Raw genomic sequence first — 24,160 nt, forward strand, 5'->3', positions numbered from 1 at the left:
TACGTTTCATCTTGGTCCATGATTGGTCTAAATCAAACAAGACTATCGAGAAATTTGATAGGTCCCTTACAGGTAAAGAGAATTAAAACTTGATCACTAAAACAGGAACTTGTAAAATGACGTGAACCAGCGAAGAAAGAACTAAGAAATATGCTCTCAATTTTAGTTCTACCGGTTAACCCAAGATATTTAAGGTTGTGTAGATATCCTTAAATCGACTGAAAGAATTGTCACTGGATTTATTCCATAAGTTTTAAAATGTCTTCAAAGGAGCTTGCGAAGTCTACAAACGCACCCGGTGCACCGCTAAAACAACCCGAATTTAGCGATGTTCGAATTCCGAAGACATCTTACAAGCCATTTAAACATCTTTTAGCCGGTGGAATCGCAGGTGCGGTGTCTAGGACAAGTGTGTCACCGCTTGAAAGAGTTAAAATTCTTCTACAGGTACAGAAATCCAGACAATTTCCTCGTGATTTGTTGATTGACGTTTTCGACAAAAACATGTGTATAACTTACTGAGGTGAACTCCGGTTTGACTCTATAGATCCAAGTGAAAAATCCCAAGTTCAAAGGTGTTCTTCCTACCTTGATCCAAATCGGAAAAGAGGAAGGAATATTAGGGTATTTTAAGGTAAGTTAAGTATCCGTCCAAATTCCCGATCCATGCGCTTAGACATAATTATTATTAAGTAAGTTATACCCATTAAACATTCTATCACTCTATAACTTAAAACATTCCCGCGTCAGATTAAAGGAGATTCAAAGAGGACTGGTGTATGGCGAGCTGAAGACCTAAATTTATGTCTCGCCATTTGTTGTTGTATACCTATTCCCCCTCCCCCCCCCCCCCCCCCCCCCCCCCCTTCTGCGCCTTTCCGGGTGGACTCCATCCGCCCCTACTGGATCTTGCCCCGCCTAAGAAGAGGAAGGTGCTTAGCCGTTGCAGTGGCTGGAACCCTCCCCCTCTGAGAATTGCCCAGGAAAAATACTTTTTTACTAAACAATCTCCTATGTGATTTTTGTTAGGGCTTTTTCGGTTTCTGTGGAAGACTTTAGAATCACACCTTTGCAAGTTTGACCTCTAGCTAAGAAAAATGCTTGAATTAGAGCTTCTCTTTGCCTTACCATCTCAACACCCTTTTTGGTACCCCTTTGGAGCTAAGGATTGTCAATGGTGTGGTTCTAGAGTTTTTAAATTCCATGAGTTTTTCAGTGAAAGGTGATACAGACTTATTACCTTAGTAAATTATATGTATGATTATTTTATTTCTTTTTTTGGAGAGGGTGGCGGAGAGAATAGATAAATGTGAAATTTTGCTTTTGATCCAAGTGATTGCTGCATTGTGCGATGCTTATAATACCAGTCCCCCTTGAATACTAGGGCAATGGCACCAATGTTATCCGGATCTTTCCATACAGTGCTGTTCAATTTGCAGCATATGAAGAATATAAAAAGGTTAGTAGTATTGTTATAAAAGTGCTTTGGCCTGCCGAGTACAAGTTTTTTGTCAAATCTAATGTAGAAGTCTTCCAAAACACTTGTCAAGATATTAAAAAAAATTTCTGGTAACATTTTGAGTTTTGATCTTTAGTTACTGAACATCCCAGACGACCCTGAGCATCAAACACCCATAAAACGGCTTGTTGCCGGAGCAATGGCAGGGGTGACGTCAATTACAGCAACCTACCCACTTGACCTTATAAGGTAGTGTTCCTAGGGGGGGGGGGTGGTCAATAACAGTGATCCATGCAGCCATATCAGGTAGTGGTCCTATTAAGTAGGTAACCCCAATAATAGCAACCTATCCACAGAACATTAAAAGGTAGTGGTACTATATGCCATCAATATCAGCAACCTACTTACCTACTGTACTAACAACCGTGTTGGGAACTGACTATAAATATATGCCATCAATATCAGCAACCTACTTACCTACTGTACAAACAACCTTGTTGGGAACTGACTATAAATATATGCCATCAATATCAGCAACCTACTTACCTACTGTGCTAACAACCTTGTTGGGAACTGACTATAAATATATGCCATCAATATCAGCAACATACTTACCTACTGTGCTAACAACCGTGTTGGGAACTGACTATAAATATATGCCATCAATATCAGCAACCTTCTTACCTACTGTACAAACAACCTTGTTGGGAACTGACTATAAATATATGCCATCAATATCAGCAACCTACTTACCTACTGTACTAACAACCGTGTTGGGAACTGACTATAAATATATGCCATCAATATCAGCAACATACTTACCTAGTGTGCTAGCAACCTTGTTGGGAACTGACTATAAATATATGCCATCAATATCAGCAACCTACTTACCTACTGTGCTAACAACCTTGTTGGGAACTGACTATAAATATATGCCATCAATATCAGCAACCTACTTACCTACTGTACTAACAACCGTGTTGGGAACTGACTATAAATATATGCCATCAATATCAGCAACCTTCTTACCTACTGTACAAACAACCTTGTTGGGAACTGACTATAAATATATGCCATCAATATCAGCAACCTACTTACCTACTGTTAACTGCTTAGTATCAACCAGTTTCTTGTATTCATGTTAAAAAAAGGAGTAATCAAGACAGGATGACATCCTCTTTGTATTGTTTCTTTGTAAATTGGTGATAGGGATGTTTTTATTTGCCAATGCTTTTAAGCTTGCAACATAATAGCCAATTAGCTAAAAAAAGTGTTTTTACTTGTACTTAAAAAGTTGTTATAGATGCTCAACAACATTCAACATCATAATTGGTGTGTTTGTTACGCTATAGAACCAGGCTATCAGCACAGGGAGCAGATAGAAAGTACAGGTAAGGATAATGTGTAATTTGAAATTTGTTGTATTTCTTTATATTAGTGTGGAGGGAGCCTCTAAATAAACAATAAATAATAAATAAGTAAGTTAGTAAGTAAGTAAATAAATAAATTGATAGATATTTAAATAGGGTGCCTTGTAAAGAAAAAGGAAAGATTTTGATGGAGACTTTTAAAACTATCCATAATATTGAGGTGTCCTTGATACCTTGGGTGTCTTCAGGGCAGGTTTTCTCTGTACACATATTATCATGATAAGAAAATATGTCTAAGTATGTTTTGGTTAAATTCCCAGAAATAACACACCATTTTTTGTTACTGACTCTCTGCAAATTTTGTTGTGTAAGAAAATTTTTTTTTTTCTTAGGGGTATAGTCCATGCATTCAGGACCATCCTAAATGAAGAGGGAGGATTCTTTAGTGGCTGTCTGTACAGGGGACTGGTCCCTACTGCAATGGTATGTGCTGTGACTTGATGTAAACCATTTATCACTAAATATGACAAAGACTCAGATCATGTATATATGACAAAGACTCAGATCATGTATAAAGACTCAGATCATGTATATATGACAAAGACTCAGATCATGTATATATGACAAAGACTCAGATCATGTATAAAGACTCAGATCATGTATATATTACAAAGACTCAGATCATGTATATATGACAAAGACTCAGATCATGTATATATGACAAAGACTTAGATCATGTATATATGACAAAGACTCAGATCATGTATATATGACAAAGACTCAGATCATGTATATATTACAAAGACTCAGATCATGTATATATGACAAAGACTCAGATCATGTATATATGACAAAGACTTAGATCGTGTATATATTACAAAGACTCAGATCATGTATATATGACAAAGACTCAGATCATGTATATATGACAAAGACTTAGATCATGTATATATTACAAAGACTCAGATCATGTATATATGACAAAGACTTAGATCATGTATATATGACAAAGACTCAGATCATGTATATATGACAAAGACTCAGATCATGTATATATATGACAAAGACTCAGATCATGTATATATTACAAAGACTCAGATCATGTATATATGACAAAGACTCAGATCATGTATATATGACAAAGACTCAGATCATGTATATATGACAAAGACTCGGATCATGTATATATTACAAAGACTCAGATCATGTATATATTACAAAGACTCAGATCATGTATATATTACAAAGACTCAGATCATGTATATATGACAAAGACTCAGATCATATATGACAAAGACTCAGATCATGTATATATGACAAAGACTCAGATCATGTATATATGACAAAGACTCAGATCATGTATATATGACAAAGACTCAGATCATGTATATATGACAAAGACTCAGATCATGTATATATGACAAAGACTCAGATCATGTATATATGACAAAGACTCAGATCATGTATATATGACAAAGACTCAGATCATATATGACAAAGACTCAGATCATGTATATATGACAAAGACTCAGATCATGTATATATGACAAAGACTCAGATCATGTATATATGACAAAGACTCAGATCATGTATATATGACAAAGACTCAGATTATGTATATATGACAAAGACTCAGATCATATTTTGTTGATTTAGGGTATAGCACCTTATGTTGGATTGAACTTTGCGGTTTATGAAACTCTCAAAGGTAAGGCTAAGACTTGGCTAAGAGTGATTTAGCATTACTTGGAAAACTCAAAACCACTCAGATGTGTTACACTGAATGGCTTATTATACCACGACGGTATTATTGTGGTATTGTATTTTGGAGCTGTGACAGGCCTCAAAACATGCCCCCTGTATACCCATCTCACATCCAACAAATGGAACTGAGTGTGAATACTTTACCTAACTTTGCAGCAACTAACATTGAAGCTACATAAAGTAGAGTAGGCAGATGAGATGCTCTGAAGATTACCTGTACCATTACAGAATTTAGATTGATTACATTTATTAAACTTAATATGTTAAAAAGATTTTGCATTTATTTCTGTACTCTTATTAAAATGCACTTTTGTTGCATATGTCATATCTTAATTTACACTTTTTTTATCATTCAAAACTTGCAAATGACTCTTGCAAGAGAATGCATGGGAGATTGCTACGTCCCTGTTCATGTTTTAATTTGTATGTTATCTTCAGGGTTTCTGTTTTCCACTGTTATGGCCAGTTCTCAAGGAGCTAGTTTGACTAACATCAGGAAGGACAGGGAACTACCAGTCAACTTTAAACTGATGTGTGGCTCATTAGCAGGTGCAGTCTCTCAGACAGGTAAGGGCATTTCCTCTCTGTCTGTCCATCAGTCAGTCTTTCCCTCCACTTACCACTCTTTCTGTTCTTTTTTTGATTTGCTATTTTTATGATTTGATATTTTCTTTCCTTCCTCTATCTGCTGTAAGTCTGTCATGAAGCTTTTTCTCTCTCATAAGAGTTTAATCAAGTATTAGTCATTAGCTATAAGTCATTTTTTCTATGCTTTTCTTTCTTGGTCAGCTACCTACCCTCTAGATGTTGTTCGCCGTCGAATGCAGATGAAAGGCATCAGAGCTGACTTTGCCTACAAGTCTACACTTCATGCATTTTCCAGCATAGTCAAACTCGAAGGATTCCGGGGGCTTTACAAGGGCATGTGGCCAAATATCCTCAAGGTAGTACATTTGCCATCGCTGTCAATGGTCAGGATAGCGATAATAGAAATGAAGCACTTGTAGTCTCTTGCTCCACAGATCCCAGGCCAGTAGCCAGGATTGGTTTGTTTACCCGTTTACCAACCCTTTTTTTCTGATAGCCTGTCCTAGTTGACCCCTACAGGCCTGGGTCCATCCACGTCCGTTTCCGTGCCTTGATTCTCCTAAACAAACACCACCATGCTGTCATGGTATCATGACACAATTTACAGTCCTTTAATGCATTTAATGACTTCTTAATCAACCAATACAACTAGTGTCAAAATGTCTTTAAATTAAGTATAACTTGGTATATTATACCCTGTTCTCCAATAAGCCTATTTGACACAACTCAGGTGTTTACATTCTGTGCTTCTATTTGGCAGGTTGCACCATCTGTGGGAATACAGTTTGCAGCATATGAGCTTTCTAAGTCTTTCCTTTACAGTAACAAGTGGAGATGACCAACCATTAGCTGTTAACAGCAGAAGAGCTTGCTAAATCATTCCTTTATAAAGAAGTGGAGATGACCAAGCAAGCAAGTCTTTCCTATATAGTATAACAAGTGGAGATGACCAAGCAAGACATTCCTTTATAAGATAAGTGGAGGATGACCAACCCTTGACAGTTAACAATGTGTGAGCTTATCAAGTCATGCCATTATAAAGAAGTGATGACCAAGCAAGTCATTCCTTTATAGTATTAAGTGAAGATGATCAAGCAAGTCTTTCCTGTTGCCATGGTAGCGCTGGTCGCTCTGGAATACAAGGAAAAGCGTTTCGTATACACCTATTTCAAATAATGTTGAACTTGGGGAATCCGTTGTAGCTTGCAGTGCTTCATGGTTATCAAATAGATAAGAAAGTAAGCGTAAATAAAAACGAATCCAGGCTTCAAAAGTTACAGCATTCTAATTTGTGTTTGACCTTGAACATACGCATAGCTTTCAGATACCAGGATTCAGCCATACACTACCCATGAATCAATGCAGGCCATGACGCATGGATTCTAAGTGCAACCTAATTTATAATAGCTGTAATGCAAGTTACTATCGTATTTTAGAAACATAAGGTATTTATTGATAATATCAGAAATTATAAATTTTATGTGTGAATATATTGTTTTAATGTAAAAAGTTTTAATTGAGCATGTTTTGTTAGTGCAAAACGTGCGAGTGCAAATCATTATATACGTCTTTTTTATAATTATACCCAAACCAATAAACGTCTTAACATCACACTGTGTATCGGGATATCTAACTTTGACCCTGTAAAGCCCGTCGACCATCGTCGAAAACATTTTGTTATTTGTTTCGACTGATTAGGCACCCATATAACACCGCATGCAAAAGTAGAGAAAGCCGTGTAGTTTCCGTAGTGTAGAGAGCCGTCGGGGAGGGGGTGGCATAACAGAAACATTAAGAAAATATTAGGAAGGGACACAGCCATTCTCCGGGTCATTTTCTTCTAATTTTCCCGAAAATATTGGGGGGGAGGGGGGAGGGGCACATGCCCCCAGTGCCCCATCCCCTTGTTCGGCCGTGTAAGGCCATGTGGTTATCACGCAACCCCTTGTTCGGCCGTGTAGTGGTTATCACGCAACCCCTTGTTCGGCCGTGTAGTGGTTATCACGCAACCCCTTGTTCGGCCGTGTAGTGGTTATCACGCAACCCCTTGTTCGGCTGTGTAGTGGTTATCACGCAAGCCCTTGTTCGGCCGTGTAATGGTTATCACGCAACCCCTTGTTCGGCCGTGTAGTGGTTATCACGCAACCCCTTGTTCGGCCGTGTAGTGGTTATCACGCAACCCCTTGTTCGGCCGTGTAGTGGTTATCACGCAACCCCTTGTTCGGCCGTGTAATGGTTATCACGCAACCCCTTGTTCGGCTGTGTAGTGGCTGTCACGCAACCCCTTGTTCGGCCATGTAGTGGTTATCACGTCTGCTTTACACGCAGAATGTGCCCCAGTTCGAGCCTGGGCGGAAACATTTGCTATTTTGTTTACTGATTAGGCACCCATATGACACGCGCATCCAAGAGTAGAGAAAGTCATTGTTTTTCCCAGTACCGTTTTTGGGGGGTTTCCTGTTGATGGTGAGAGATGTGAGAAAGCTCGTCCCAACCCCCACCCTCACTAATGGCACAATTCCGGGCACAGGAGGCCACGTAAGAATGCTTGGTGCTGATTTTTTACTTCAATTGTTTGGAAATGCGTCTTCATAATCTTCATCCGCAAAGAAGGCGTCATGTATTTTTTATTGGGCTGGAAATGCCCAATTTCGGTACGCCCCCTGTCTAGCCCTGGAATGTTTTTACCATGAGTAAGTAATAATATCAGATCTTATCATGAATTCATCAATGAAGTGACACAAGTCGATTACTTTTATTCTTATTTTATGAACTATTATTTAACACTATTTTCAAACATATACATCACTTTTGATTCCCTTCTTTTATAAGTTGTGTTTTACCCTTTGTGCTTTACACTTTTCTTCGCCGCTGCTTTACTTTTCTTATTTGTCGTATTATGTTTTGCCTTTTTGTCATGAGAAACTTTCTTAGAGACCTTCTGATGATCGTTGTGTCCTTTGTGAGCGCCTGGCCGTTTCTTCTTTCTCCCTTCTTTCGCTGTATCGTAGCCCGCTACTGGCTTTAAACCTTCTGCGGAGTAGAAACACCCTAGCATGAACTCTTTCTGCGCCAGAGTCAGCTTCAGTACGAGGGAGACACAGCCGCCGAAGTTGCTCTTGTCATAGGAGATATCGGTGAATTTGATGCATACGCTTAGAAGTGGAATCAGGGGATGGCGGAAACAAATCGGTGGCGGATTGTGCACTGTTGAATTGAAAATAAATATTAGCATTTCTATACTGTATACTATAATAACTACGCTCAGGACTAGAGAAAGTACAGCCTAGCTCCCCCCCCCCCCTCCCCCCCCCCTCCTCTCTCCTCAATCCCCGCCCACGCGTTCTGATTGAATGTCTTGTGGTTCGTACGGAAAATTTGTATACGATGCCAAAAAAATACACTACAAAGCTTTCTCATTATCTCGTAGTCGGCTATGGTAAATCAGAGGCTCGAGATTCCGTTTCACATTATTTCGCTTTCACACATATTTTAAAAAATCGTGAAGATCATAAACGACTTTTGAAATCGTTCGAGCTTGCTGCCCCAGGACTGGGTGAGCTGATCCGAATTACTACGTTATGAAGAGTTCTGTGCTTCGAGGCGAGCAAGCTTCTTTTATAGTTTTATTGAGTTTCCAGGCGAGCAAGCTTCTTTTATAGTTTTATTGGGTTTCCAGGCGAGCAAGCTTCTTTTATAGTTTTATTGAGTTTCCAGGCGAGCAAGCTTCTTTTATAGTTTTATTGGGTTTCCAGGCGAGCAAGCTTCTTTTATAGTTTTATTGAGTTTCCAGGCGAGCAAGCTTCTTTTATAGTTTTATTGGGTTTCCAGGCGAGCAAGCTTCTTTTATAGTTTTATTGGGTTTCCAGGCGAGCAAGCTTCTTTTATAGTTTTATTGGGTTTCCAGGCGAGCAAGCTTCTTTTATAGTTTTATTGGGTTTCCAGGCGAGCAAGCTTCTTTTATAGTTTTATTGGGTTTCCAGGGTACGGGGTGCGCTGTAGGGTAAAGTTGATTATATTGCGGAACAAAAAAGGAAAATGTCGTACCTGAATTTGAGTTGCTGAAGATCGGCTGTCCTTTCCAAGTAAGTCTGAAACTCAGTTTCTGTTGAGAAAACCAAATCAGTGCATTAAACCCTGACGACTCCTCGACTCATATTTTACGTTCAACAGCATCCACTGCCCAAGAAGATAGTTCAAAATTACGAGCAATGCATTGCGGGAATGCTAAGCTCCACGCGCCTCCCTTAAATACTGTTTGTTTTGTGATTTGGCTGAATCACGATTTTTGTTTCTGCGACCCTCTACAACTCGAGTCGTTATACAAGGCCGGATATATGACCAAAGTCATACCCCTGCTGGGATACTCCGCTACTACGGTAGTATGGTAGGGGTTTGATAGAAAATGTATTTCTTTTTCTATTCTACTAAGATACTACGGTACTACGGTAGGGGTTTGATAGAAAATGTATTTCTTTTTCTATTCTACTAAGATACTACGGTAGTACGGTAGGGGTTTGATAGAAAATGTATTTCTTTTTCTATTCTACTAAGATACTACGGTAGTACGGTAGGGGTTTGATAGAAAATGTATTTCTTTTCTATTCTACTAAGATACTACGGTAGTACGGTAGGGGTTTGATAGAAAATGTATTTCTTTTCTATTCTACTAAGATACTACGGTAGTACGGTAGGGGTTTGATAGAAAATGTATTTCTTTTTCTATTCTACTAAGATACTACGGTAGTACGGTAGGGGTTTGATAGAAAATGTATTTCTTTTCTATTCTACTAAGATACTACGGTAGTACGGTAGGGGTTTGATGGAAAATGTATTTCTTTTTCTATTCTACTAAGATACTACGGTAGTACGGTAGGGGTTTGATAGAAAATGTATTTCTTTTTCTATTCTACTAAGATACTACGGTACTACGGTAGGGGTTTGATAGAAAATGTATTTCTTTTTCTATTCTACTAAGATACTACGGTAGTACGGTAGGGGTTTGATAGAAAATGTATTTCTTTTTCTATTCTACTAAGATACTACGGTAGTACGGTAGGGGTTTGATAGAAAATGTATTTTTTTCTATTCTACTAAGATACTACGGTAGTACGGTAAGGGTTTGATAGAAAATGTATTTCTTTTTCTATTCTACTAAGATACTACGGTAGTACGGTAGGGGTTTGATAGAAAATGTATTTCTTTTCTATTCTACTAATATACTACGGTAGTACGGTAGGGGTTTGATAGAAAATGTATTTCTTTTTCTATTCTACTAAGATACTACGGTAGTACGGTAGGGGTTTGATAGAAAATGTATTTTTTTTCTATTCTACTAAGATACTACGGTAGTACGGTAGGGGTTTGATAGAAAATGTATTTCTTTTTCTATTCTACTAAGATACTACGGTAGTACGGTAGGGGTTTGATAGAAAATGTATTTTTTTTCTATTCTACTAAGATACTACGGTACTACGGTAGGGGTTTGATAGAAAATGTATTTTTTTTCTATTCTACTAAGATACTACGGTACTACGGTAGGGGTTTGATAGAAAATGTATTTCTTTTTCTATTCTACTAAGATACTACGGTAGTACGGTAGGGGTTTGATAGAAAATGTATTTCTTTTTCTATTCTACTAAGATACTACGGTAGTACGGTAGGGGTTTGATAGAAAATGTATTTCTTTTTCTATTCTACTAAGATACTACGGTAGTACGGTAGGGGTTTGATAGAAAATGTATTTCTTTTCTATTCTACTAAGATACTACGGTACTACGGTAGGGGTTTGATAGAAAATGTATTTCTTTTTCTATTGTACTAAGATACTACGGTAGTACGGTAGGGGTTTGATAGAAAATGTATTTCTTTTTCTATTCTACTAAGATACTACGGTAGTACGGTAGGGGTTTGATAGAAAATGTATTTTTTTCTATTCTACTAAGATACTACGGTAGTACGGTAAGGGTTTGATAGAAAATGTATTTCTTTTTCTATTCTACTAAGATACTACGGTAGTACGGTAGGGGTTTGATAGAAAATGTATTTCTTTTCTATTCTACTAATATACTACGGTAGTACGGTAGGGGTTTGATAGAAAATGTATTTCTTTTTCTATTCTACTAAGATACTACGGTAGTACGGTAGGGGTTTGATAGAAAATGTATTTCTTTTTCTATTCTACTAAGATACTACGGTAGTACGGTAGGGGTTTGATAGAAAATGTATTTCTTTTCTATTCTACTAAGATACTACGGTACTACGGTAGGGGTTTGATAGAAAATGTATTTCTTTTTCTATTCTACTAAGATACTACGGTAGTACGGTAGGGGTTTGATAGAAAATGTATTTCTTTTTCTATTCTACTAAGATACTACGGTAGTACGGTAGGGGTTTGATAGAAAATGTATTTCTTTTTCTATTCTACTAAGATACTACGGTAGTACGGTAGGGGTTTGATAGAAAATGTATTTCTTTTCTATTCTACTAAGATACTACGGTACTACGGTAGGGGTTTGATAGAAAATGTATTTCTTTTTCTATTCTACTAAGATACTACGGTAGTACGGTAGGGGTTTGATAGAAAATGTATTTCTTTTTCTATTCTACTAAGATACTACGGTAGTACGGTAGGGGTTTGATAGAAAATGTATTTCTTTTTCTATTCTACTAAGATACTACGGTAGTACGGTAGGGGTTTGATAGAAAATGTATTTCTTTTTCTATTCTACTAAGATACTACGGTACTACGGTAGGGGTTTGATAGAAAATGTATTTCTTTTCTATTCTACTAAGATACTACGGTAGTACGGTAGGGGTTTGATAGAAAATGTATTTCTTTTTCTATTCTACTAAGATACTACGGTAGTACGGTAGGGGTTTGATAGAAAATGTATTTCTTTTTCTATTCTACTAAGATACTACGGTAGTACGGTAGGGGTTTGATAGAAAATGTATTGTTTTTTCTATTCTACTAAGATACTACGGTATTACGGTAGGGGTTTGATAGAAAATGTATTTCTTTTTTATTCTACTAAGATACTACGGTAGTACGGTAGGGGTTTGATAGAAAATGTATTTCTTTTCTATTCTACTAAGATACTACGGTAGTACGGTAGGGGTTTGATAGAAAATGTATTTCTTTTTCTATTCTACTAAGATACTACGGTAGTACGGTAGGGGTTTGATAGAAAATGTATTTCTTTTCTATTCTACTAAGATACTACGGTAGTACGGTAGGGGTTTGATAGAAAATGTATTTCTTTTCTATTCTACTAAGATACTACGGTAGTACGGTAGGGGTTTGATAGAAAATGTATTTCTTTTTCTATTCTACTAAGATACTACGGTAGTACGGTAGGGGTTTGATAGAAAATGTATTTCTTTTCTATTCTACTAAGATACTACGGTAGTACGGTAGGGGTTTGATAGAAAATGTATTTCTTTTCTATTCTACTAAGATACTACGGTAGTACGGTAGGGGTTTGATAGAAAATGTATTTCTTTTTCTATTCTACTAAGATACTCCGCTACTACGGTAGGGGTTTGATAGAAAATGTATTTCTTTTCTATTCTACTAAGATACTACGGTAGTACGGTAGGGGTTTGATAGAAAATGTATTTCTTTTTCTATTCTACTAAGATACTCCGCTACTACGGTAGGGGTTTGATAGAAAATGTATTACGGTAGGGGTTTGATAGAAAATGTATTTCTTTTTCTATTCTACTAAGATACTCCGCTACTACGGTAGGGGTTTGATAGAAAATGTATTTCTTTTCTATTCTACTAAGATACTACGGTAGTACGGTAGGGGTTTGATAGAAAATGTATTTCTTTTTCTATTCTACTAAGATACTACGGTAGTACGGTAGGGGTTTGATAGAAAATGTATTTCTTTTTCTATTCTACTAAGATACTACGGTAGTACGGTAGGGGTTTGATAGAAAATGTATTTCTTTTTCTATTCTACTAAGATACTACGGTAGTACGGTAGGGGTTTGATGGAAAATGTATTTCTTTTTCTATTCTACTAAGATACTACGGTAGTACGGTAGGGGTTTGATGGAAAATGTATTTCTTTTTCTATTCTACTAAGATACTACGGTAGTACGGTAGGGGTTTGATAGAAAATGTATTTCTTTTTCTATTCTACTAAGATACTACGGTACTACGGTAGGGGTTTGATAGAAAATGTATTTCTTTTTCTATTCTACTAAGATACTACGGTAGTACGGTAGGGGTTTGATAGAAAATGTATTTCTTTTTCTATTCTACTAAGATACTACGGTAGTACGGTAGGGGTTTGATAGAAAATGTATTTCTTTTTCTATTCTACTAAGATACTACGGTAGTACGGTAGGGGTTTGATGGAAAATGTATTTCTTTTTCTATTCTACTAAGATACTACGGTAGTACGGTAGGGGTTTGATGGAAAATGTATTTCTTTTTCTATTCTACTAAGATACTACGGTAGTACGGTAGGGGTTTGATAGAAAATGTATTTCTTTTTCTATTCTACTAAGATACTACGGTAGTACGGTAGGGGTTTGATAGAAAATGTATTTCTTTTTCTATTCTACTAAGATACTACGGTAGTACGGTAGGGGTTTGATAGAAAATGTATTTCTTTTCTATTCTACTAAGATACTACGGTAGTACGGTAGGGGTTTGATAGAAAATGTATTTCTTTTTCTATTCTACTAAGATACTACGGTAGTACGGTAGGGGTTTGATAGAAAATGTATTTTTTTTCTATTCTACTAAGATACTACGGTAGTACGGTAGGGGTTTGATAGAAAATGTATTTTTTTTCTATTCTACTAAGATACTACGGTAGTACGGTAGGGGTTTGATAGAAAATGTATTTTTTTTCTATTCTACTAAGATACTACGGTAGTACGGTAGGGGTTTGATAGAAAATGTAGTACGGTAGGGGTTTGATAGAAAATGTATTTCTTTTCTATTCTACTAAGATACTACGGTACTACGGTAGGGGTTTGATAGAAAATGTATTTCTTTTTCTATTCTACTAAGATACTACGGTAGTACGGTAGGGGTTTGATAGAAAATGTATTTCTTTTTCTATTCTACTAAGATACTACGGTACTACGGTAGGGGTTTGATAGAAAATGTATTTCTTTTTCTATTCTACTAAGATACTACGGTAGTACGGTAGGGGTTTGATAGAAAATGTATTTTCTTTTCTATTCTACTAAGATACTACGGTACTACGGTAGGGGTTTGATAGAAAATGTATTTCTTTTTCTATTCTACTAAGATACTACGGTAGTACGGTAGGGATTTGATAGAAAATGTATTTCTTTTTCTATTCTACTAAGATACTACGGTAGTACGGTAGGGGTTTGATAGAAAATGTATTTCTTTTTCTATTCTACTAAGATACTACGGTAGTACGGTAGGGGTTTGATAGAAAATGTATTTCTTTTTCTATTCTACTAAGATACTACGGTAGTACGGTAGGGGTTTGATGGAAAATGTATTTCTTTTTCTATTCTACTAAGATACTACGGTAGTACGGTAGGGGTTTGATAGAAAATGTATTTCTTTTTCTATTCTACTAAGATACTACGGTACTACGGTAGGGGTTTGATAGAAAATGTATTTCTTTTTCTATTCTACTAAGATACTACGGTAGTACGGTAGGGGTTTGATAGAAAATGTATTTCTTTTTCTATTCTACTAAGATACTACGGTAGTACGGTAGGGGTTTGATAGAAAATGTATTTCTTTTTCTATTCTACTAAGATACTACGGTAGTACGGTAGGGGTTTGATGGAAAATGTATTTCTTTTTCTATTCTACTAAGATACTACGGTAGTACTGTAGGGGTTTGATGGAAAATGTATTTCTTTTTCTATTCTACTAAGATACTACGGTAGTACGGTAGGGGTTTGATAGAAAATGTATTTCTTTTTCTATTCTACTAAGATACTACGGTAGTACGGTAGGGGTTTGATAGAAAATGTATTTCTTTTTCTATTCTACTAAGATACTACGGTAGTACGGTAGGGGTTTGATAGAAAATGTATTTCTTTTCTATTCTACTAAGATACTACGGTAGTACGGTAGGGGTTTGATAGAAAATGTATTTCTTTTTCTATTCTACTAAGATACTACGGTAGTACGGTAGGGGTTTGATAGAAAATGTATTTTTTTTCTATTCTACTAAGATACTACGGTAGTACGGTAGGGGTTTGATAGAAAATGTATTTTTTTTCTATTCTACTAAGATACTACGGTAGTACGGTAGGGGTTTGATAGAAAATGTATTTTTTTTCTATTCTACTAAGATACTACGGTAGTACGGTAGGGGTTTGATAGAAAATGTAGTACGGTAGGGGTTTGATAGAAAATGTATTTCTTTTCTATTCTACTAAGATACTACGGTACTACGGTAGGGGTTTGATAGAAAATGTATTTCTTTTTCTATTCTACTAAGATACTACGGTAGTACGGTAGGGGTTTGATAGAAAATGTATTTCTTTTTCTATTCTACTAAGATACTACGGTACTACGGTAGGGGTTTGATAGAAAATGTATTTCTTTTTCTATTCTACTAACATACTACGGTAGTACGGTAGGGGTTTGATAGAAAATGTATTTCTTTTTCTATTCTACTAAGATACTACGGTAGTACGGTAGGGGTTTGATAGAAAATGTATTTTTTTTCTATTCTACTAAGATACTACGGTAGTACGGTAGGGGTTTGATAGAAAATGTATTTCTTTTTCTATTCTACTAAGATACTACGGTAGTACGGTAGGGGTTTGATGGAAAATGTATTTCTTTTTCTATTCTACTAAGATACTACGGTAGTACGGTAGGGGTTTGATAGAAAATGTATTTTTTTCTATTCTACTAAGATACTACGGTAGTACGGTAGGGGTTTGATGGAAAATGTATTTCTTTTCTATTCTACTAAGATACTACGGTAGTACGGTAGGGGTTTGATAGAAAATGTATTTCTTTTCTATTCTACTAAGATACTACGGTAGTACGGTAGGGGTTTGATAGAAAATGTATTTCTTTTTCTATTCTACTAAGATACTACGGTAGTACGGTAGGGGTTTGATAGAAAATGTATTTCTTTTCTATTCTACTAAGATACTACGGTAGTACGGTAGGGGTTTGATAGAAAATGTATTTCTTTTCTATTCTACTAAGATACTACGGTAGTACGGTAGGGGTTTGATAGAAAATGTATTTCTTTTTCTATTCTACTAAGATACTACGGTAGTACGGTAGGGGTTTGATAGAAAATGTATTTCTTTTTCTATTCTACTAAGATACTACGGTACTACGGTAGGGGTTTGATAGAAAATGTATTTTTTTTCTATTCTACTAAGATACTACGGTACTACGGTAGGGGTTTGATAGAAAATGTATTTTTTTTCTATTCTACTAAGATACTACGGTAGTACGGTAGGGGTTTGATAGAAAATGTATTCTTTTTCTATTCTACTAAGATACTACGGTAGTACGGTAGGGGTTTGATAGAAAATGTATTTCCTTTTCTATTCTACTAAGATACTACGGTAGTACGGTAGGGGTTTGATAGAAAATGTAGTACGGTAGGGGTTTGATAGAAAATGTATTTCTTTTCTATTCTACTAAGATACTACGGTAGTACGGTAGGGGTTTGATAGAAAATGTATTTCTTTTCTATTCTACTAAGATACTACGGTAGTACGGTAGGGGTTTGATAGAAAATGTATTTCCTTTTCTATTCTACTAAGATACTACGGTAGTACGGTAGGGGTTTGATAGAAAATGTAGTACGGTAGGGGTTTGATAGAAAATGTATTTCTTTTCTATTCTACTAAGATACTACGGTAGTACGGTAGGGGTTTGATAGAAAATGTATTTCTTTTTCTATTCTACTAAGATACTACGGTAGTACGGTAGGGGTTTGATAGAAAATGTATTTCTTTTTCTATTCTACTAAGATACTACGGTAGTACGGTAGGGGTTTGATAGAAAATGTATTTCTTTTTCTATTCTACTAAGATACTACGGTAGTACGGTAGGGGTTTGATAGAAAATGTATTTCTTTTTCTATTCTACTAAGATACTACGGTAGTACGGTAGGGGTTTGATAGAAAATGTATTTCTTTTCTATTCTACTAAGATACTACGGTAGTACGGTAGGGGTTTGATAGAAAATGTATTTCTTTTCTATTCTACTAAGATACTACGGTACTACGGTAGGGGTTTGATAGAAAATGTATTTCTTTTTCTATTCTACTAAGATACTACGGTAGTACGGTAGGGGTTTGATAGAAAATGTATTTCTTTTCTATTCTACTAATATACTACGGTAGTACGGTAGGGGTTTGATAGAAAATGTATTTCTTTTCTATTCTACTAAGATACTACGGTACTACGGTAGGGGTTTGATAGAAAATGTATTTCTTTTTCTATTCTACTAAGATACTACGGTAGTACGGTAGGGGTTTGATAGAAAATGTATTTCTTTTTCTATTCTACTAAGATACTACGGTAGTACGGTAGGGGTTTGATAGAAAATGTATTTCTTTTCTATTCTACTAAGATACTACGGTACTACGGTAGGGGTTTGATAGAAAATGTATTTCTTTTTCTATTCTACTAAGATACTACGGTAGTACGGTAGGGGTTTGATAGAAAATGTATTTCTTTTTCTATTCTACTAAGATACTACGGTAGTACGGTAGGGGTTTGATAGAAAATGTATTTCTTTTTCTATTCTACTAAGATACTACCATAGTACGGTAGGGGTTTGATAGAAAATGTAGTACGGTAGGGGTTTGATAGAAAATGTATTTCTTTTCTATTCTACTAAGATACTACGGTAGTACGGTAGGGGTTTGATAGAAAATGTATTTCTTTTTCTATTCTACTAAGATACTACGGTAGTACGGTAGGGGTTTGATAGAAAATGTATTTCTTTTCTATTCTACTAAGATACTACGGTAGTACGGTAGGGGTTTGATAGAAAATGTATTTCTTTTCTATTCTACTAAGATACTACGGTAGTACGGTAGGGGTTTGATAGAAAATGTATTTCTTTTTCTATTCTACTAAGATACTACGGTAGTACGGTAGGGGTTTGATAGAAAATGTATTTCTTTTTCTATTCTACTAAGATACTACGGTACTACGGTAGGGGTTTGATAGAAAATGTATTTTTTTTCTATTCTACTAAGATACTACGGTACTACGGTAGGGGTTTGATAGAAAATGTATTTCCTTTTCTATTCTACTAAGATACTACGGTAGTACGGTAGGGGTTTGATAGAAAATGTAGTACGGTAGGGGTTTGATAGAAAATGTATTTCTTTTCTATTCTACTAAGATACTACGGTAGTACGGTAGGGGTTTGATAGAAAATGTATTTCTTTTCTATTCTACTAAGATACTACGGTAGTACGGTAGGGGTTTGATAGAAAATGTATTTCCTTTTCTATTCTACTAAGATACTACGGTAGTACGGTAGGGGTTTGATAGAAAATGTAGTACGGTAGGGGTTTGATAGAAAATGTATTTCTTTTCTATTCTACTAAGATACTACGGTAGTACGGTAGGGGTTTGATAGAAAATGTATTTCTTTTTCTATTCTACTAAGATACTACGGTAGTACGGTAGGGGTTTGATAGAAAATGTATTTCTTTTTCTATTCTACTAAGATACTACGGTAGTACGGTAGGGGTTTGATAGAAAATGTATTTCTTTTTCTATTCTACTAAGATACTACGGTAGTACGGTAGGGGTTTGATAGAAAATGTATTTCTTTTTCTATTCTACTAAGATACTACGGTAGTACGGTAGGGGTTTGATAGAAAATGTATTTCTTTTCTATTCTACTAAGATACTACGGTAGTACGGTAGGGGTTTGATAGAAAATGTATTTCTTTTCTATTCTACTAAGATACTACGGTACTACGGTAGGGGTTTGATAGAAAATGTATTTCTTTTTCTATTCTACTAAGATACTACGGTAGTACGGTAGGGGTTTGATAGAAAATGTATTTCTTTTCTATTCTACTAATATACTACGGTAGTACGGTAGGGGTTTGATAGAAAATGTATTTCTTTTCTATTCTACTAAGATACTACGGTACTACGGTAGGGGTTTGATAGAAAATGTATTTCTTTTTCTATTCTACTAAGATACTACGGTAGTACGGTAGGGGTTTGATAGAAAATGTATTTCTTTTTCTATTCTACTAAGATACTACGGTAGTACGGTAGGGGTTTGATAGAAAATGTATTTCTTTTCTATTCTACTAAGATACTACGGTACTACGGTAGGGGTTTGATAGAAAATGTATTTCTTTTTCTATTCTACTAAGATACTACGGTAGTACGGTAGGGGTTTGATAGAAAATGTATTTCTTTTTCTATTCTACTAAGATACTACGGTAGTACGGTAGGGGTTTGATAGAAAATGTATTTCTTTTTCTATTCTACTAAGATACTACCATAGTACGGTAGGGGTTTGATAGAAAATGTAGTACGGTAGGGGTTTGATAGAAAATGTATTTCTTTTCTATTCTACTAAGATACTACGGTAGTACGGTAGGGGTTTGATAGAAAATGTATTTCTTTTTCTATTCTACTAAGATACTACGGTAGTACGGTAGGGGTTTGATAGAAAATGTATTTCTTTTCTATTCTACTAAGATACTACGGTAGTACGGTAGGGGTTTGATAGAAAATGTATTACGGTAGGGGTTTGATAGAAAATGTATTACGGTAGGGGTTTGATGGAAAATGTATTTCTTTTCTATTCTACTAAGATACTACGGTAGTACGGTAGGGGTTTGATAGAAAATGTATTTCTTTTTCTATTCTACTAAGATACTACGGTAGTACGGTAGGGGTTTGATAGAAAATGTATTTTCTTTTCTATTCTACTAAGATACTACGGTACTACGGTAGGGGTTTGATAGAAAATGTATTTCTTTTTCTATTCTACTAAGATACTACGGTAGTACGGTAGGGATTTGATAGAAAATGTATTTCTTTTTCTATTCTACTAAGATACTACGGTAGTACGGTAGGGGTTTGATAGAAAATGTATTTCTTTTTCTATTCTACTAAGATACTACGGTAGTACGGTAGGGGTTTGATAGAAAATGTATTTCTTTTCTATTCTACTAAGATACTACGGTAGTACGGTAGGGGTTTGATAGAAAATGTATTTCTTTTCTATTCTACTAAGATACTACGGTACTACGGTAGGGGTTTGATAGAAAATGTATTTCTTTTTCTATTCTACTAAGATACTACGGTAGTACGGTAGGGGTTTGATAGAAAATGTATTTCTTTTTCTATTCTACTAAGATACTACGGTACTACGGTAGGGGTTTGATAGAAAATGTATTTCTTTTTCTATTCTACTAAGATACTACGGTAGTACGGTAGGGGTTTGATAGAAAATGTATTTCTTTTTCTATTCTACTAAGATACTACGGTAGTACGGTAGGGGTTTGATAGAAAATGTATTTCTTTTTCTATTCTACTAAGATACTACGGTAGTACGGTAGGGGTTTGATAGAAAATGTATTTCTTTTCTATTCTACTAAGATACTACGGTAGTACGGTAGGGGTTTGATAGAAAATGTATTACGGTAGGGGTTTGATAGAAAATGTATTTCTTTTCTATTCTACTAAGATACTACGGTACTACGGTAGGGGTTTGATAGAAAATGTATTTTCTTTTCTATTCTACTAAGATACTACGGTACTACGGTAGGGGTTTGATAGAAAATGTATTTCTTTTTCTATTCTACTAAGATACTACGGTAGTACGGTAGGGGTTTGATAGAAAATGTATTACGGTAGGGGTTTGATAGAAAATGTATTACGGTAGGGGTTTGATAGAAATTGTATTTCTTTTCTATTCTACTAAGATACTACGGTAGTACGGTAGGGGTTTGATAGAAAATGTATTACGGTAGGGGTTTGATAGAAAATGTATTACGGTAGGGGTTTGATAGAAAATGTATTACGGTAGGGGTTTGATAGAAAATGTATTACGGTAGGGGTTTGATAGAAAATGTATTACGGTAGGGGTTTGATAGAAAATGTATTACGGTAGGGGTTTGATAGAAAATGTATTTCTTTTCTATTCTACTAAGATACTACGGTAGTACGGTAGGGGTTTGATAGAAAATGTATTTCTTTTCTATTCTACTAAGATACTACGGTACTACGGTAGGGGTTTGATAGAAAATGTATTTTCTTTTCTATTCTACTAAGATACTACGGTACTACGGTAGGGGTTTGATAGAAAATGTACTTCTTTTTCTATTCTACTAAGATACTACGGTAGTACGGTAGGGGTTTGATAGAAAATGTATTTTCTTTTCTATTCTACTAAGATACTACGGTAGTACGGTAGGGGTTTGATAGAAAATGTATTTTTTTTCTATTCTACTAAGATACTACGGTAGTACGGTAGGGGTTTGATAGAAAATGTATTTCTTTTTCTATTCTACTAAGATACTACGGTAGTACGGTAGGGGTTTGATGGAAAATGTATTTCTTTTCTATTCTACTAAGATACTACGGTACTACGGTAGGGGTTTGATAGAAAATGTATTTCTTTTTCTATTCTACTAAGATACTACGGTAGTACGGTAGGGGTTTGATAGAAAATGTATTTCTTTTCTATTCTACTAAGATACTACGGTAGTACGGTAGGGGTTTGATAGAAAATGTATTTTTTTCTATTCTACTAAGATACTACGGTAGTACGGTAGGGGTTTGATGGAAAATGTATTTCTTTTCTATTCTACTAAGATACTACGGTAGTACGGTAGGGGTTTGATAGAAAATGTATTTCTTTTCTATTCTACTAAGATACTACGGTAGTACGGTAGGGGTTTGATAGAAAATGTATTTCTTTTTCTATTCTACTAAGATACTACGGTAGTACGGTAGGGGTTTGATAGAAAATGTATTTCTTTTCTATTCTACTAAGATACTACGGTAGTACGGTAGGGGTTTGATAGAAAATGTATTTCTTTTCTATTCTACTAAGATACTACGGTAGTACGGTAGGGGTTTGATAGAAAATGTATTTCTTTTTCTATTCTACTAAGATACTACGGTAGTACGGTAGGGGTTTGATAGAAAATGTATTTCTTTTTCTATTCTACTAAGATACTACGGTACTACGGTAGGGGTTTGATAGAAAATGTATTTTTTTTCTATTCTACTAAGATACTACGGTACTACGGTAGGGGTTTGATAGAAAATGTATTTTTTTTCTATTCTACTAAGATACTACGGTAGTACGGTAGGGGTTTGATAGAAAATGTATTCTTTTTCTATTCTACTAAGATACTACGGTAGTACGGTAGGGGTTTGATAGAAAATGTATTTCCTTTTCTATTCTACTAAGATACTACGGTAGTACGGTAGGGGTTTGATAGAAAATGTAGTACGGTAGGGGTTTGATAGAAAATGTATTTCTTTTCTATTCTACTAAGATACTACGGTAGTACGGTAGGGGTTTGATAGAAAATGTATTTCTTTTCTATTCTACTAAGATACTACGGTAGTACGGTAGGGGTTTGATAGAAAATGTATTTCCTTTTCTATTCTACTAAGATACTACGGTAGTACGGTAGGGGTTTGATAGAAAATGTAGTACGGTAGGGGTTTGATAGAAAATGTATTTCTTTTCTATTCTACTAAGATACTACGGTAGTACGGTAGGGGTTTGATAGAAAATGTATTTCTTTTTCTATTCTACTAAGATACTACGGTAGTACGGTAGGGGTTTGATAGAAAATGTATTTCTTTTTCTATTCTACTAAGATACTACGGTAGTACGGTAGGGGTTTGATAGAAAATGTATTTCTTTTTCTATTCTACTAAGATACTACGGTAGTACGGTAGGGGTTTGATAGAAAATGTATTTCTTTTTCTATTCTACTAAGATACTACGGTAGTACGGTAGGGGTTTGATAGAAAATGTATTTCTTTTCTATTCTACTAAGATACTACGGTAGTACGGTAGGGGTTTGATAGAAAATGTATTTCTTTTCTATTCTACTAAGATACTACGGTACTACGGTAGGGGTTTGATAGAAAATGTATTTCTTTTTCTATTCTACTAAGATACTACGGTAGTACGGTAGGGGTTTGATAGAAAATGTATTTCTTTTCTATTCTACTAATATACTACGGTAGTACGGTAGGGGTTTGATAGAAAATGTATTTCTTTTCTATTCTACTAAGATACTACGGTACTACGGTAGGGGTTTGATAGAAAATGTATTTCTTTTTCTATTCTACTAAGATACTACGGTAGTACGGTAGGGGTTTGATAGAAAATGTATTTCTTTTTCTATTCTACTAAGATACTACGGTAGTACGGTAGGGGTTTGATAGAAAATGTATTTCTTTTCTATTCTACTAAGATACTACGGTACTACGGTAGGGGTTTGATAGAAAATGTATTTCTTTTTCTATTCTACTAAGATACTACGGTAGTACGGTAGGGGTTTGATAGAAAATGTATTTCTTTTTCTATTCTACTAAGATACTACGGTAGTACGGTAGGGGTTTGATAGAAAATGTATTTCTTTTTCTATTCTACTAAGATACTACCATAGTACGGTAGGGGTTTGATAGAAAATGTAGTACGGTAGGGGTTTGATAGAAAATGTATTTCTTTTCTATTCTACTAAGATACTACGGTAGTACGGTAGGGGTTTGATAGAAAATGTATTTCTTTTTCTATTCTACTAAGATACTACGGTAGTACGGTAGGGGTTTGATAGAAAATGTATTTCTTTTCTATTCTACTAAGATACTACGGTAGTACGGTAGGGGTTTGATAGAAAATGTATTTCTTTTCTATTCTACTAAGATACTACGGTAGTACGGTAGGGGTTTGATAGAAAATGTATTTCTTTTTCTATTCTACTAAGATACTACGGTAGTACGGTAGGGGTTTGATAG

The 24,160-nt window shown here is 35.4% G+C and overlaps 2 protein-coding genes across 2 annotated transcripts in view; one reads left to right on the forward strand and one right to left on the reverse strand.

The window, feature by feature from the left end:
• The first annotated feature begins 87 nt into the window (after positions 1-87).
• LOC5505782 (mitochondrial adenine nucleotide transporter ADNT1) lies at positions 88-6,792 on the forward strand. Its single transcript, XM_001626476.3, has 10 exons — positions 88-447; positions 548-634; positions 1,385-1,459; positions 1,596-1,708; positions 2,812-2,850; positions 3,222-3,312; positions 4,486-4,537; positions 5,032-5,160; positions 5,383-5,537; positions 5,942-6,792. Exons 1-10 carry the CDS (start codon positions 259-261, stop codon positions 6,017-6,019), a joined length of 1,008 nt encoding a protein of 335 aa, XP_001626526.1. The 5' UTR covers positions 88-258; the 3' UTR covers positions 6,020-6,792.
• Positions 6,793-7,912: 1,120 nt separating this feature from the next.
• Positions 7,913-24,160, reverse strand: part of LOC116613550 — a 36,378-nt gene continuing 20,130 nt past the window's right edge. Inside the window, exons 9-10 of the mRNA XM_048734429.1 lie at positions 9,229-9,286; positions 7,913-8,388 (exon numbers count right to left, since the gene is read on the reverse strand). Coding sequence (XP_048590386.1) covers positions 8,021-8,388; positions 9,229-9,286 — 426 coding nt within the window. The 3' untranslated portion in view covers positions 7,913-8,020. The remainder of the gene's footprint in view (positions 8,389-9,228; positions 9,287-24,160) is intronic.

This window comes from Nematostella vectensis, chromosome 11 (assembly GCF_932526225.1).
Source record: "Nematostella vectensis chromosome 11, jaNemVect1.1, whole genome shotgun sequence".
NCBI classification, from domain to species: domain Eukaryota; kingdom Metazoa; phylum Cnidaria; class Anthozoa; order Actiniaria; family Edwardsiidae; genus Nematostella; species Nematostella vectensis.